Here is a 17,387-nt window from a genome sequence, read left to right on the forward strand (position 1 = left end):
TCTTTACAAGTCTCAGGGCGCTGCTTCCACAGTCGTATACCTGTCTGCACTGGTTCCCCACTTAGGCTTTAGTTCCTGGCTGTGTCTGCCTCCACCCACGCCTCTGCTCAACGGGCACTCTGCGCCCAGCGTCCTACTCCGGCGCGCGTGCTCAGATTTTGCGTGCGTTTTTTGACTTAATGGGGTCCTAAGTCTTGCTGCTCTCAGGAACAGGTCCCGGAGCTGCCGATGACTCGATGGGTGCCCCAAACTTGCTCTATTTCTTTTTAGCTGGGTTCGGAGCTATAGATGAGTGTGGAGGGGGTGGGGGTGGGGCGGTTGCTCAGCCCGCGATTTAGCGAGAGCCCTTTATAGCCTGGAAATGTCTCGATTCCACGTACCTTCCACGCTGTGCCCTGTTGTGGGGTTCCTCCGTTCATCTGGACTTGTTTTTATGTCCCCTTGAGGAGTTTTGTGTGTTTCGGTCAGGAGAGGTTAAGAGCTGCTTCTTACTCTGCCGCCATCTTAACCCGGAACCTTAAATGTTTTTTGACTGAATTACAGAACAGTCTATTTTGGCAAATATACTATTCAAATCCACTTGTTACTTGATCTTAAACATCTTCTGGATGCAATAGTCCAGCTTCAACAACAAACAGGAGAAAGGATGAATGCTGTGTGGCCTGCACTAGAAGACAAAACAGGTTTCAGGGATCCCAAAGAACATTGGGAGATGGAAATCTGAAAAGAAAATGATACTAGACAAACAGCCAGAAATGGACAGAAAGTGATAACACCAAAGTCTCATTCTTGAATATGTATTTTTTTACTGAAAAAATCATTCATAAATTAACATACAAAAATGTACAAACACATGAGTAAATAAGATAATGACAAAGGACTACTTTTGTGAAAAGTGTGTGGTCTGTTTTTTGTTTTTAAAATATCTTTAGAGTTCAGTGCAAAAATGTACCCCTGGCACCTCTTAAAAACATAAAGGACAAGTTCAAAAAACCTAGTGATGGACAAAAGTGACCTACATTTTGATGCCATCTGAAATTGTGACTATAGATAAGCCATATTTGGAGCTGATGCTCAGCTATAATCAGGAAAGAACCTCTGGCAAGGATTCTAAACCAGTTTTTAGCCAATAGAATCCCCATATAAATTTGTAAAGGGGGGCAAAAAGGGTTTGGGGAGATTGGGACAGGAAACTGACTTCCATTTTTCATCTGTTCCCTCCTCTTTAGCCTCCTGAAGGAGGGACTATTCAGTGACCCTGTAGAATTCTAGCTGCCAAAAATCCTACGAATGATTTTGGATTTTTCTGCACTGGCGGCTTTTGTTTATAAAATGAGCCTCTTTTACACCATTAACAAAACATACACTTGCCTGTATGTTTTTGTTTTTTAAACAATCACATTCATTCTTACCACATTTGACTTATGTGATAAATGACTAAACAGTGCAACATTAGGAGATTCTGCCTTTATAAAAAAAAAAAAAAAAGAAAGATTGCAAATGAATACAAGTGATTCTGTTTTATGCAATGAAATAGACCTTTTTCAGGTTGTGTCTCAATCAGCTCCTTCAACCCCTCTTCCAATCAGGTGACACTTTGGGGCAAACACTGTCCCAGATGGCAAATATTTTCAAAACAGAACTTTGTTACTAATTGACATCAGTTTAAAATCTTGGCTTACACATATATCACCCACTGTGCAGAGGATATTTCAATTAAAAAGCTAAAGAGCAAATCAATCCAATATATCCTTGACCATCACATTAGTACAGTGCTTACATTTCCAATGCTTAGAAAGGGAGAGCTTGGGGTTAACAATTTGAAATGGCCCTTTGCATTTCCTAAGGGAGAGGGGTGGAAAGGCAAGGGAACAAAATCAAATCTTTATTGCTATGTGCTCTATTAACAAAAATTCTGTGTATAATGTTCCCTCATAAAGTTTTTGTAAAGCACGTGTGTTCAAAATATATTTAAAACATGACAGATTACCAGCTTTCTCAAGAACAGTTTCCTGCACTCTCATATGAGCTGATAAGTATGACAACCAATAATACCATATTTTCTAGATACCAATTGAGTCCTCAAGAGACAAAAAACCAAAAACAACCAGACTTGGCCAATCACACCCACACCCAATGGGGATGGGGATCATATGTCCATGGACCCAAAAACATGCAACAACAGAAAAAAGAATTCCCACATCTGTACACACTTATGTAAACCATGAAAATTATGGAAGTAGAAGGCAAAATAAGGCAAATGAGCAAAAGGAAAATATGAAGTACTTTTCAGAGAGGATTCCCAATCACAATATATATAAATATAGTTTATGTTAAGAAGTAATAACAAATCAGACATTTTGGGAGATCTTTTTGGGTCCTATAGAAACTGGTGAATTGAGTTGTATACACACACAAAAATTAAAGACACCAACAAAAATGTAATTTGGAATCAGGCCTCAAAAAGCAGGAGATCTGAACAGTATTTTCATTCTCAAGCTTTCTCTGACTGTTGCCAGTGTGTTACTTGGTCAATATTCTCCTTTTTGTTGTGCTTTTGCTCATTGACTGACATATTTATATCATCTACTCCCTGGCAGAATTTTAAAGATTTCAAATGTTTATTAATGATTAAGAAAAAAAAACATTTTTGAAAAGAATAAAGACCAATGTGAGGAGGAACCATGGAAGTCATTGGTAATTGAGGAATAAACTTGAGTGGCTAGCATTTTTCCAGAGAGCTGAAACTTCTCTGATAGAGCAAAGTTGAGCAATGGTCTCAGAGAGAGTTTGGGGTACATGCACAAGCTTTTGAGAGGGATCTGGCTCTGGGCAGGCACAGTCATGTTTCATATCCTCCAGGGGCAAGGGGAGTAACTAAGAAAAGGGGTCCACAACAAGAGTCAACATCAAAAGCTGAGGCCAGAAAGGGGAAATGGAGGAGACATCTGCTACAAAAGATATGAAACAGACAAATCAGATGTTTTGTTACTTTTTGAAATGTCACCCCAAGAAGCCAGAATTTTGATGATAAAATAATGACACACTGCAACTACATTTAAACTAAGCCTGGCACCTGTCAACTAAATAAGTGATTGAATATGTAAACTCTCTGCTTGAATTCGAGTCAATAGTAAAATTAAATTAAAAAAAAAAAAAGAGGCAATTTACACAGCTTATTTACACTTTTGCTTCTTCAAGAAGCGACAGTTATATATCTCTATATACCCTCTCCCTCCCCCCATAAGTAATTAAAACAAAACAAAACAAAACAAAAAAACCATCATAAATGGAGCAGGATGGATGAGGAGTGGTTCAATTACTCTTCCAGAAAGGCAGCTTGCCCTAGTAGTGGGATTGCTTCTTTGCCTCCAAAAGCAAAGATGAAGATGTCATTTAGAAGAACAAGCTCCGTGGCAGGACGATGACCATATCTGATCACAGTTCTGGACCTGGAGATTGTGGCTGAAACAGGACATAGGGATTTGGTAGGTAGGGAGGAGGTGCGGTGGAAAGAAGAGCAGGACAGACTTTCATCACTGGAAAATAGAAAGCGAGTCCTGATGAATGAGGCTCCCAAACTGGCAACACAATCCAACTAGACCTGGGGCGCGAAGACATTTTGTGCGTGCATTTTGCAGTACTATTCTTCAAACCCTGTGATCCTTCACCAGCCTGAGTATTCCTGTTCTCTTCCTGTGTAGATTCACAAAACATCTCACCAGGTTTTCTTGGTGATGGGTAAAGCAAACTGATCTCTTTTCCCCTTAATATTCATTCACCTGAGCCAGCTCTGGTGTCAAGTTTACAGTTATATTTTTATACAAGGCGTCATATGTGATGTTTGCAAAGTAGTTCAAGTTATTGAGGCCATCCAGAGCCTGTCTTTCCTTTGATTTCCTCAGTAGTGCATACCTGTTCAAGGACAAAACACCAATATGCTCAGTTCTAAAGTTAAATCCAGTGTGTCTGTCTGTCTGTCTGTCTGTCTGTCTGTCTCTCTCTCTCTCTCTCAACATTTCATTGGGGAAGGGGGACAGAAAAGACAGTAGAACATGTAACAGAAAACTCTGGAAAGGGCTTCAATTTAAAGTATCATTTTCTGTTTTCTGTTTAGAAGATACCATAATGACTCTGACCAACAAGATTTTTAAAGTGATATTCGTAATTACAATCACCCATCTGGACTGATCCAGAAAAGACAATGAAAAACACAAATTCATACTTTCTCAGGAAAGCTAGATAGTATGGCTGGTAAAGGGCCAGGCCTGGAGTCAAGAGGATCTAGGTTCAAATTTGACCTCAGACACTTCCTAGTTGTGTAATCCTGGGCAAGTCACTTAACCCTGTTTGACTATTTTTTTAAAAAATCATATTCTTTGTGAGCCAGCAAAAACTGGCTACCAGTAGGAGAAAGACAATAACAAGGACACTAGAAAGTCAGCAAGACCTGCAAGAACCAAGACTTGTGAGATATATGTGTGTTTATGCATGCGCACGTGTACACACACACACACACACACACACACACACACACACACACACACACACACACCTTGTTACAAAGGCAAGGTAAGATATGGAAAGATCTTCATTTAGATAAAAGCTGATGAATTCCCAAAAGACTACGGAACAGATGGCGAAATGTAAGAAATGGAATTACCATCTTCTTTGAAAGATTTCACTGTCAATTTTCAATGACAGCCTGGCATTCATGCCAGCATTCTACTTAAACAATGAAGGTAGAATTTCAAGCATTGTGAAGCAGCTGCCATTAAATAGATCTTAGAGGCAGAAGTGAATTGAAACCTTTAGGGACAGATAGCATTGAGGATATCTTTGTGATGAACAAAGAAATTATACTTACCTCCCTAAAAACTGCACTTCTCCTCGATGGTGGTGAGGGATAGATTTATACTTCCCAGTGTCACCTTCTGGTCGGCTCACTGAGTAGCCTGCATTCTGTACTCTAAAAGACAAAGAGGACTAGATTTTAGATTACGATATAGATTTTAGAGGTGAGGAGAGGGAAATGGGAAGGAGGAGAGAAAGGGGAAGAGTTCCAGAGAAACAGAAGAGACAGCTTTTAATACATAGCTCCAATCACAGTTAAGTGACTACAGAAGTCCCACTGCCCCTTTGAACTTTGAGCAGGTTCAAGGTTCTAATAAACCCTGAAGAAAGACAAATTTTCTGGCATTAAACTAATTGAGGATTAATAACGCTCAGTATGAAAGGAACAATAACAAGTGTCTCCAATGAGTAACATAGCATATCTAACCTATGATGTACTGATTAGGCTAACACAGAGATTTGTTTATGGCATCCAGCATCCAACTAGAGATCGTTCCTCTAAAACTCCCTAGAGAATAATTTGTCAATCTATTTCTAAGGATCCTGGAAACACAAAGATGACTGCTCTCTTGCTAGGGTGAATAGCATGACACAATTTCCTAGAATTTTGAGTTGGAAGGGACCTCTCAATCCTAGATATCAAACTTCTTTGGCCTAAGGCACAAGTTTCAAAATAAAAAAAAAACAAACTGCCATTTACAAACTCACAGGATAAACTAATCTAGAAGGGAATATTAGCAGCTTATATTTTCTGATGGAATTTTACAATTGATAAAGTGGGCTAAAATGAGTTATTAACTCATTAAAGAGGCAGGCAGTATGGCATTGTAGATACATTTCTGAATTAGATACAGGAAGACCTGGGTTCATCAACCTCAAGAACTATTATAAATAAAGACTGCCTGGCTCTTGCTTTTTGCATTTTCACTCAACAGTTTCCCAAGCTGATGAAATAACATATTTGCTTGTGTATAGATAAGGAAATGAGGTTCAGAGAAATGAAATGAATTGTCCAGGACTATACACAGAAAAAATAAAAACTTGCTTTAAACCAGAATTTGAACTCAGGTCTCCTGATGTGTAGCATTTTCTTTATATTATACTACCTTCTCTGGCTCATTTGGTAGAATGTGAGGATACTTAAGAACACTTAACAGTCATCAGAGCTGGTTGCCTACATTGTATCTCAAAAGCTAAATGCCTTAGGTTCATCTTATGAAATAAATGAATTTTTTTCATTTAAAAAATCTATATGCTCTTTTTTCCTCTGCTTTATTTTGTCTGATCCCCACCCAACATAATCAATATACATTTTGCTGGGTTCTCCTCCAAGGATAACAATCTTTACCTTTGGACATCAGCAAGCACTCTGTGGTGCTTCTCTCATGCGTTTCCCATTTATTGTTCTATGTGACAGATATCTGGGTTTCAGTCCAGAATGTAAACTCCATGAGGGGCAGGTACATTATTTATACTTTCTACTTCAACCAGTGCTGAGGAAATTTGCTTCTTTTTGGTTAAAAACAAAACATGTTTTTCCAAATCCATGTGTCCAACCCCTCCAAATGATAAGAGCTCACATTTACATTAGGGTTTTCAAAGTCTTTCCTGAGAAAAAAGACATGAAGGGAAGGAGCGCAAGGAATACCTCCCTTTTTAATAATGAAGTTCCAGCCAAACAAAAAACCTAGGCCCACATGACTGACCAAGATAGGTCAGTCTTTGATAGTCTCAGAAAGAAATAATACCTGTTCCAGAGGTCATCATCTTCTCCACCCCAGCCCCAGAATGCATTAGGAAAGCCATTAATTTTCTGAAACTGCTCTACTGTTAAGCCGCTCACTCCACCAAAAAACTCATTATAAGGAAGCCTAAAAGAGAAATCATACCATTAATATAAATCATCTATCTGTATATTTTATTTAACCAGTTATTTTTTCACTTTTACAGCAGGAATGTTCTATGGAATCCATCTTGTTCCAACTACAACAATGGTTTCCTCTTTTAAAAACTCTTATCTTCTATCTTAGTAACTCTAAGACAGAAGAGTGGCAAGGGCCAGGCAACTGGGGTTAAGTGACTTGTGCAGGGTTATATAGCTAAGAGGTATCTGAGACTAGATTTGAATCCAGGTTCTCCCACCTCTGGGCCTGGCACTCTATCTACTATGCTACCTAACTGACCCTACAAGTTTTCTGGGCTGCTCTCTAGAGCTACACAGTGATGGTCATGTCAATTTTTCTCTTATGCCACCTCTGTTCCTTTCCACTGCACTCTTCATATTGAACTATGATAAAGTTTGATACTGTGTGGTTACTATTGACTCTCTTTTTCTATCTCCATCCTGCCCAACAGCTAGTTACCAAATTCCTGCCCAACAGCTAGTGATCCCCTCTCCATAATACTGGTCACAGTTAGCCTTTATTTTCTCCATTTTCAATGCCACCCACTAGCCTAAGCCCTCATTACCACAGGTCTAGATTACTGCCTCAATAGTCCCCCAAATGAGTCATCTTACTTCCAAACCATCCTTCATACTGCCACCAATAGGGTTATTTGACTCCAGCCCAAAAGCCTATCAGCTCTGGAGTAAAGTAAATGGTATTGAAAGGTTTCCAGAATCCAGCATCAGTCTGAGTTTGATATTACTACCTTAAAACCACTCTCTACACCAGCCAAATCAGACTACTTTCTTACTCTGAATATACCCTTGTCGACCTGGAATCCAGTAGCCCCCGAACTTGTAACCAGAAAGATTTAATGGACCCCAGTTTACTTAGCTCAAAGGTGAAAGCCCCGGGTTTGACCTTGTCCCATGATGGCTCTTCCCTGAGGGAAAGTCCAACTTCACTAGTCTCAGACTGACAATGGACCTTAAAGGAGTTTAGGTGGGAATGGCTAATTCCATCAGATGTTAAGTATCTCTTTTAACTCAAAGGTTTCTCTCCTTAGGCCAAAGCCCTTTACCAAAGTGGCAAAGTCCTTGGCTGGGTCTTTCCCTTTTGGTGTCCATTGTAAAGCATCAATGCCTCACTGTTATTCCTGCCTGAGAATCCTCATTTTTCTTTGTTGCCATAGTAAAGTCAATCAACTATGCCTCTTATCCTCAGTCCCCATCTTCTCCTAGAAAGATATTTAAGCATCCCAACTTTAATGGCTCCTTGGAATTGTCCAATCTAGCCGATTTGGCTTTCCCAAGGGGTCAGGGACCAGAGCATCCAGAGTTCAATCCTGAGACTCTGCATAGGCTTGTGGCATGCAGTTCTATGTAGAGGCCTAACTCAGCCCTGTACCCCTTTCCTTATTAAAGAGTGGCTTTTCTGACTATTTAATAGTTCTATGGTTTTTTCCCAGTCAACAACCCTATCTCAGCAACAGCGAACCTTTTAGAGAACCTGTGCCATGCATTACTGTCCCACCCCCCCACCACTCCATTCTTGCCCATTGTCGTACCCCCAGATAGGGATAGAAGTGAAAAATTGTCCTCAGTGTGGTAAAGAGGGGGAAGGGAGCAGCTCCCCCAAATCACACTGCCTTTCTGGTAATGAACTCTGGCAGGGGGATAGCTTATATGCCCACATAGAGGGCTGTGTGTCCAAAAGGGGAATAGGTTCACCATCATGGCCCTAAACCCTCCTAACTCTCATCTTAAATTCCATCCTTCAAAGACCACCTCAACTGCCACCTCCTGCTTATAAAAGCCTTCCCATACCCTCCAGTGGTAATAACCTTGAATTTTGAACCAAATGAGTTGGTTCTCTCTAAATGGCCTCTTTAAATTTTTTTTTTTTTAAACTTACTTTCTGTCCTAGGGACAACTTTAAGACAGAAGGGCAAGGGCTAGACAAACAGGGTAAGTGACTTGCCCAGGGCTATACAACTAGGAAGTACCTAAGGTTAGATTTGAACCCAGGTCCCCCTAACTCCAGGTCTAGGTTTCTATCTACTTCAATATTTCTAATGTAATTTTTTAAAACTCTTATCTTTAAAAAAAAAAAAAACTCTTATCTTCCATCTTAGAATTAATTGGTTCCAAGACATTAGAGTGGTAAGGACTAGGCAATAAGAGTTAAGTGACTTGCCCTGGGTCACACAGGACAAGTATCTGAGGCCACATTTGAATTCATCTCTGGGTTAGGCTCTCAGTCCACTGAACCACCCCTCATACATTTTTAATGTACTCCTGATCTTTGTGAGCTCCTTTAGGGCAGGAATCAAATCTTTCCTATCATTCATGGAACCCTCCCCCCCTTCCATTGCTAAGCACAGTATTTAGATGGTCACTTACAGATACATATACTTATCCAGCTTGGTGGCAAAATGTCTAGGCATTTGCCCACATCCATAATAGTTACGGTCGTTTTCTGGTATATGATCCACATCATGAAAAATCAAACAATCCCAATGCAAGTCTCTCATTGCTTCACGAAAGCCAACATTAAAGAGCATGGCACGATTGAAGGGTTGGGTACCAGCCTGTGAAGGGAAGTTTTATTTTTCAGTAGACTCTCACAACACATGCTGCTGCCTCAACAAGGAAAAGCAAATCACATCATCAGCTCTAGCTCTGGCCTTGTCTTTCTCTAAGTTACCGAGTGACCCAGGACAAATCATTTGACTTTGGTTCCTCAATTTTCTGAGGTGCAATTTAGGGAGAATAGTACCTGCCCATGGGCAAATATCTTGAAAAGTACAGAATACTATATAAATGGCAAATTACTACTACTTATGCTCCCCGTGGTCATATTTCCACTTCAACTCTCAAATTATCATCTGGCCCTTGTCATTCATATTTTTCAGGATAGGTCTAATGGGGGAGGTCATATACAGGAGTACACAGCACTATAAATATGGGCCCTGCAATTTTCCTCCCTCTTCACAAGAAAACAAGTAAAAGTCATCAATAAAAATGGTAAGTTTTATGCCTCAACAGCATAGAAACAGAGACTTAACAAAATGAGGGAACATGGTTTTGCTTAATTACTAGTGGCTAAGAGTGAAGGTATGAATTTTCTTCTGATCATTTCTTCCCTCAAGATATTCTCATTGTGCTAGCCCCACCTAAAATGACTCAGGAAGCGATGATGCAGATCCAGGGTTGGCTGAGTGAACTTTGTCCCTAAGTGGGCTGATCTGAAACTAAGCAGGGGGACTTTTTGAGCAAGGAAAATATGTACAAGTAAGTAGGAAATTTCTAAGGTCCTTTTGAGACCAACCTGGGGGGAGGGGGGAGGGGTCACTGAGTATGTTTTATGGAAGACAGAGGGAAGTTGTGTTATTGTTACCTCTGCCTAATCAAGCAATTGTTTATCTGAACCTCTGGGCTCCTAACGGTCTATTATACAGAACTTGTTCACCTCCTGAGATACACATTCTAAATATTCTATTTATAGGTCCCAGAACACTAGATTACCATAGAGATCTAGTTTATGGGCTTCGTGATATAGATAAAGAAAATGAGGCCCAGAAAGAAGAAATTTGGTTTAAGGTCCCAAAGCTATATCCAGAACCAGGCCATCTGGCTTGGAGAACAGGTCCTCTCTCTATACCACAAGGACTCCTGCCTCCTATCACCTTAAAGCAGCTCCCAGAAAACATGTGCTTAGAGATACTGTCCAAAAAAGCAAAGAACAGTCCCTAGCACCAATATCATGCAAGAAGCCTTTGTTCCAGGGTCAGTTGCATGGCCTAGCAAACAAACCATCTGTCTCCCACTCAAAGATTTGTCATCAATGAGCAACAGAAACCAGTTAGAGTTATGGAATCATTGTTGCTCCACCCCTAGCATTCCTGTAATCATTGAATGGTGAGTCTTAGGTTTTCCTGGCTTTTTACCTGAGGGAGGAGAGTGGCAGTCTACTGACAAACCCACTTACTTGTTCAATAACATAGAATGCAAACTGCAGACGCTGGCTTTGTAGCATAGGAATCAGATGCCGGAAAAGAACAGGGAGATGCTCATAACGATTTCGAAATGGGATAAGGATTGCCACCTATAAAAAAATAGGAGTCCACACAGTTAATCCACAGATCATTTGCCAGCTCTGCTTGGAAACTCAACTCAATTCAAACACTATGAAGGGCCTATTCAACAGTTGGTTACTGTTGAATATGAAATAGATATATGAATATGGAGATATGAAAATTGAAATAAGTTCCTGACTTTATAGAACAGATAAACTTTTAAAAAAAGAAAGAAAAAAAAGATAAGAGAAGGGAGAAAAGCAGCAGGTACACAAATAAGAATGATGCAGAGTACATGGTGATAAGTATAAACATCCACAATATTTTATAAAACTTAAAGCAGAAGGCAAAGCTAATTTTTATCTGGTGAAGGGCAGGGGGAAATTGGCCTTAGTATAAAGGAAGGCTCTTAGGTGTTCATAAAATTTAAGGAAGAGGGGAAAGGATAATTTTCATCTGGTGAAAAGCAGGGGAAAAACTGGGGAAAGCTTCCCTAAAAGAGCTGATCCCTAAGATCTTGATGAAAGAGAAAGATTTTAACAGGAAAATTCCAATGGGATAGGAATATATTGGTCGGAGCAAGTGGGACTTGCTCCACATATACAGAGGAGGTAGAGGTAAAGACTAGATCAGAGACCAGCAAGTAGTCCCATGTGACTCAGTGCATGAAAGGGAATTAGTGAAATATTCCTCAAATAAACAAAGTATTTCTAATTTCTAAAGATTTTTAGTCTTTTCTAGATTTCAAGTGAATTTCATTACTGGTAAATTAGCTCTAGAAACTGAACTTATACTAGTTTAGATATGACCCAGCTAATGCAATCTTGTCCCCTAAGTTTCCTTTTCCTCTACCATTCATAAATATTTTCTACCAGCTATTTTATGTCTAGATCAAAACAATACACAGGGGCCACAAACACTCATTTTTCTCTGATGTCTCTTCCGGAACCTATGACTAGAATATGAGGTTCCCAATTAAGCTGGCAATTATTCTTTTTTTTTTTAATCGGGGAAGGGTGGTGTGGGGTGGTGTGTGAAACAGAACAGGGACACCAAAACTTTAGTCCAAGTCACCAAATAAATTAGTGTTTGTTAACAAGACATCTACTTACTGTTCTACAGACTAGATACAGCTCTCCCATTACTGGTGGCCTGTTCCCAGCAGGTGACCAACATTCCCTGAATCTCTGGGAAGAAGCCAAAAGGCTCCTGTGTACAGGTCAAAAGGCAATGTGTCTTCATAGGTATCCTGACAATTGTTTTATATCAAGAGAGGCAAAGCCTAATAAACAAGTTTCTTTGCACAAAACAGGTCATTGGTCAAAAAATCCCTGCCCTGGAGCTGTCCCCTCAAAACCACTAAATGTTTGTTCTTGGATCATTAGCAGTTAAGTGAATTAACAAACATAGGTATAGTTTGGTATAGTATAGGAAAGGGTTCTTGGGAGATCCAAGTTCAAATCTCATCTGTGACTTCCTCAACTATGTGAACAGATGAGACAAATGTGGATATTAAGAGTCATAATAGCTACTTATATATATATATACGCATATATATATATATATAAATGTCNACATTCCCTGAATCTCTGGGAAGAAGCCAAAAGGCTCCTGTGTACAGGTCAAAAGGCAATGTGTCTTCATAGGTATCCTGACAATTGTTTTATATCAAGAGAGGCAAAGCCTAATAAACAAGTTTCTTTGCACAAAACAGGTCATTGGTCAAAAAATCCCTGCCCTGGAGCTGTCCCCTCAAAACCACTAAATGTTTGTTCTTGGATCATTAGCAGTTAAGTGAATTAACAAACATAGGTATAGTTTGGTATAGTATAGGAAAGGGTTCTTGGGAGATCCAAGTTCAAATCTCATCTGTGACTTCCTCAACTATGTGAACAGATGAGACAAATGTGGATATTAAGAGTCATAATAGCTACTTATATATATATATACGCATATATATATATATATATAAATGTCATATATATTACACACATATATACTATATTATATATATAAAACTTTAAGCACCCTATCAGGAGTGCTTATAATATAAATGAGCCTCCTAGACTGGTTTACCTTCTGGTAAACTGGACTCTAGTTTACCTTCCAACGAGGCACGCAATCACTGGGCTTCCAATGACCTCCAAGCTTGATGGCAGGGTCTCTAGAGAAGAATTCATGGATGTCATCCATTCTGATTTCACTCATATTTATATCTATTGGACCCTCTGAAGATAAAAAAGAAAGGATTGAGAAAATTCAGAAAATCCACATACCAGTGTGCTACTCTGCAGTTGTCCCAAAGTTTTCCAAGCACTTAAAAAATGCTAGAGATCCCATCATCTCATCTCTAGCTCATTATGTGTCAGCTTAACCTCTGGTTACATCTCCCACAGGGTCATGACTAAGACAAACCAATACAGCAGCTAAAAATGATTGCTCAATCCTCTTTCCCTCACAACCAGGCAACCTAAATCTTCTCATTCATGGAAAGTTGCTAGAAACCCTATATAGAATCATTCAATTAAGACTACCTGCTAAAAAAGGAGTGAGAAATAAACAATAATCTACAAAAGTCCTGTCAATTTAATACAGGACAAAGTTATACTCCCAAAGAAAGTACAGGTTCACAGTTTCTGATGTCATTCTCCAGTGAGTCTAGGCTCAAGGTACCATACATGGGCTTTTTATATTATTTTGTATGAAGAAGTAAGGCTGTGGGGCAAACTGTGAAAAGAATTGAGATTATAAATACAGATTGATTTTACCACTTAAGCTATATATGAAATCAAGATCAAATAAAAAAAAATTTTGAACCCCTTCAAAAAAAAAAAAAAAAGCAAACGAATTGGCCTGCTGAGGAAAAAGATATATCCTAGTGCAGTGATGACAAACCTTTTAGAGACCAAGTGTCCAAACTGCCACCCTCACACCACATGTGAGCCCCAGGCCTTAACCCAGACAGGGGAGGGAGGAAGTATTCCCACTGGGTTGCTGGGCAGAGGGGCGGACATGTGAGAAATGTCCTCATGCACCTATGGAGTGGGGAAAGGAAGCAGCCTGCTCTGGCATGTGTGCCATAGATTCACCAACACAGCCCTAGTGGATGTCACAGGTGTGAGCCTAGCAATGACACTGTGCATGGCTTAGGCTGAAAATAATAAAGATGGCAAACAAATTCTGATAGTAATTTTTAGGCAAAACCACCTAAATTTTCTTCTGTTTTAATTTAGTTTTGTTTGTTTACTTACATAAGCCACGAAAGAGACAAAAATCCCAAAACTCTAAAGGGAATACCATTAAAACTCATGTGCACCCATGCTGAAAGGCTAAAAATATACATTTAAATAATGCTTTATTAAGTCTCTATTCCCAATAATGCCAGAATCATAAACATCCACACTTTGCTTAACCATCAATACAGATATTCTGCCAAAGCCCAAGGTTTCATTAAGGCACGGTAAATCCTGATTTCTCAGAGACATAGTGTGGGCACTGGCAGTTTTGACCAAGTTCTGACATCTTTATTAGAGTAACCCCAGGAAAAGCTCACTATCATTCCATCACTCATCACATGATTTTTTCCCTAGCCCCAATAACTCATGCAGGTCACCCACTAAGGTATATAATAATGAGTTGAGCCTTATTAAAGGGAATGCTCAAAAATCTTTTTGGGTACTGAGGTTGGGGTGGGGGGTATACATGGGTGTGCGTACATGATTGCATGTGTCCACATATGCACACACATGCACATATATCCACATGCATGCATAATTTAAATACAATTCCATCTTTTTCAATACTTCCACCTTGGTAGGACCTTGAACAGATTGTGCTCTGTAGGTATAACCTCTAATAACAGAGAGATACCTTCAAGCCACAAAGACTTTAGAGGAAGAATTGTAGGGAGTGAGGAGCTTAAAACTAGGGAACAATATTAATAATAACGAAAACATGTAAATGAAGACAACATTAAAAGGCAGCCAAATAGAGCTTAAATATATTAAATAGTCTTGGTTCTAGAGGATTCATAATGAAATGCACCTCCATTCTATCAGTAGAAACAGGAGAAAACAGATGTGGAACATTATAAATTCTGTCAGCCACTCAATCAGCTGGTTTTGCTCAACTACTTTGTTACAATAGAGGGTTCTATGGACATAGGTGGGTGTTGGGAATTATCTGATGTTAAAAAAAAAAAAAAGAAGGAACTGATTGGACATTTTTCAAGAGAAATTTTGTTTTAAAGAAATAAAACGCAGGGAAGATTGATCATTGGCAGAAGTATGGGAAGATGAGATGGGGGAGGGGAGGCGCCAATACTCACTCATAGAAGGGAGTCTTTCAGGGCAGGTATGGTTTGCAAAGTACGTAAAGTCTTCAGGAAGAAAAGTTGTGGTTTGCAGGAAGGTTTCACTATGATTCAAGTCAAGAGGATAATCTAGGGGTGGGGGAATGGTAAAGAAAAAAAGAAAAGCAATCTCAGATGAGAAATTTTAGATATCTTGTGACTTTTCCTACCAACCAAAGGCAAACTTTTTTCTTTAGATAGGACTCTAGGCAAAAAGCAGGGATTTACCCCAAATAGATATGGTTTGTAATGTATTAGATGACCCCCCCCCCAAAAAAAATGTTACCTAGTTTTCTGGTAATACCCGAAGCAGTTTTAAAAATACTTACCACTTGTTCAGCAATGAATGTGAATCATCTACTTCTCATTTATTTATTAAAGTGGTTCTTGCCCACAAAACTGTAGGTTTGTTCATTTGTGATTCAGTTTAATTTCTTTTGAATTCTGAACTTCATCATTACATGAAAAATAAATGGTTGCTTGACTTCCCTTCTAGCCCTTGAATTCCAGGACCATACTTACAACATGGATGTTCAGAAGTACAATGAAGACGGCTTCACCATTAAGTATCTGACCTATAGGTGAACTCTCCTGCCTATTCTATGTCCTCCAATCAGAATGTGAGCTCCTTGAGAAAAGACACTCTTGTTTTTCTCAATTTGTATCCTCAGCATTTAGCAAAGTATATCACATATAAATAAGCCTATAATAAATCTTCATTCATTCATTTACTCACTAGTCCAGAGGCTACCTTCTCTTAATGAAACCTACCCCGATACTTCCCTGCAGAAATGACTTTCTTTTCCCTTTAAGCTTTGCATGGCCTTTTTTGGTTCTTCTGTTAAATTCTTATTTTTAAAATTTGCATTAAAGATATATGTTTAAGTTACAGACCCCTTACCAGGCTATAAGAACTCTGTCTCATTTATCTTGGGATTCCAAAGCCAGCTCCAGCAAAGGGCCTTCACAGAGAGGTACTTTAAAAACGTTTATTAATTCTTACAAATAAAAGAGTATCCATTAATTTCAAATCACTGCTACCTACTTCACAACTGCTGGGGGTGAGGGGGAGTTCAATGGAGAACATACTTGGAGAGAATTTTAGTAGGGACAAGTTATAGGGGTCACAGAAATTCTATACTCCTTACTACATTAAAAAAAAAACTTTCCTGGGATAGAGAGCAAAGCAGTGCCTGGCCCGGAGACAAGCATTCATTCCAAATCTGGCAGAGAACAAGTGGCAAGCAACCTTGAACAGGAAGGAAGGGCTGTTTGTACACTGTCTTCTTGACAATCTTTAGTCATCACATCCCAGAGTCCTAAACCAGAAAGCTCACAGTCCACATAATAAGCTCCCAACTTCAATTACCACTTTGATAGATTAGATAACATGATGTTTATTCTTTTAATTGATTATTCATCATACTTAAAACAGTTGTTGAGTATATTTTTTGCTTCGATTCTACTCAAACATTAAGCTTTCAAAGTGAGAACAGAAAGAAAACAAAGATCCTTATTCTCTCCCTCAAGGACCTTACAACAATTCACATTTGTATTAATGCCTTCTTTCCTCCCAATTGTCTTGGCAAGGTATATAACAAGTTATTATTATAATCTCTATTTATAAAGCAGATACAGACTCAGAAATGTTAAATGACTTGCCTAGGGTCACACAGCTGGGCTCCTAGACCAGGTCTCTCCTGTCACAAATACACTGAAACCCTGCCTCCCAAGTGAGGCAATGTGCAGCAAGATAGGCGGGAGAAAGAGTCAGTCTCAGGAGTCAGGGCAACCAATCAAGAAAATAAGAAAAAGATAAGAGAATCCGGAAGAGCAAAAATGCCAGGTAACAATGTGAGGGAGAGAACACTTCCAGTAAAGTGAACAGAGAAGTCTTTATGGTTTTAAGAAAAATCATTGAGGAAGTTTTCTTGGAAAGAAAATAAAATAGCTACAATTACATTTTGCTTATATTATATAAACAAAACATCTAACTCAAGTACATTAAGCACAGTAAACATTCCTCATGAACAAGCTAACCAACCAGAAGACAGGTTTCTAAGCATTAGAGCTATAACCTCCAGAAAAAAACATAATTTTTCTCTGAGCCTATTGACAGTTAATGTACCTAGAGTTTGAGGTCTGGACTTTAAGTAAAATTCCTTTTATTGAACTGCCATATAAAAAGTAAGCCACTTCTCACAGAATCCTTAAGTGT

The 17,387-nt window shown here is 39.1% G+C and overlaps 1 protein-coding gene across 1 annotated transcript in view; it reads right to left on the bottom strand.

The window, feature by feature from the left end:
• Positions 1-3,767: 3,767 nt before the first annotated feature.
• B4GALT5 (beta-1,4-galactosyltransferase 5) overlaps positions 3,768-17,387 on the bottom strand; it is a 120,798-nt gene continuing 107,178 nt past the window's right edge. The window contains exons 3-9 of the mRNA XM_044663821.1: positions 15,146-15,259; positions 12,922-13,046; positions 10,731-10,847; positions 9,143-9,330; positions 6,603-6,725; positions 4,868-4,969; positions 3,768-3,915 (exon numbers count right to left, since the gene is read on the bottom strand). Of these exons, the coding sequence (XP_044519756.1) occupies positions 3,768-3,915; positions 4,868-4,969; positions 6,603-6,725; positions 9,143-9,330; positions 10,731-10,847; positions 12,922-13,046; positions 15,146-15,259 (917 nt within the window). The remainder of the gene's footprint in view (positions 3,916-4,867; positions 4,970-6,602; positions 6,726-9,142; positions 9,331-10,730; positions 10,848-12,921; positions 13,047-15,145; positions 15,260-17,387) is intronic.

Source organism: Gracilinanus agilis, chromosome 2 (genome assembly GCF_016433145.1).
Source record: "Gracilinanus agilis isolate LMUSP501 chromosome 2, AgileGrace, whole genome shotgun sequence".
Taxonomy (NCBI): Eukaryota; Metazoa; Chordata; class Mammalia; order Didelphimorphia; family Didelphidae; genus Gracilinanus; species Gracilinanus agilis.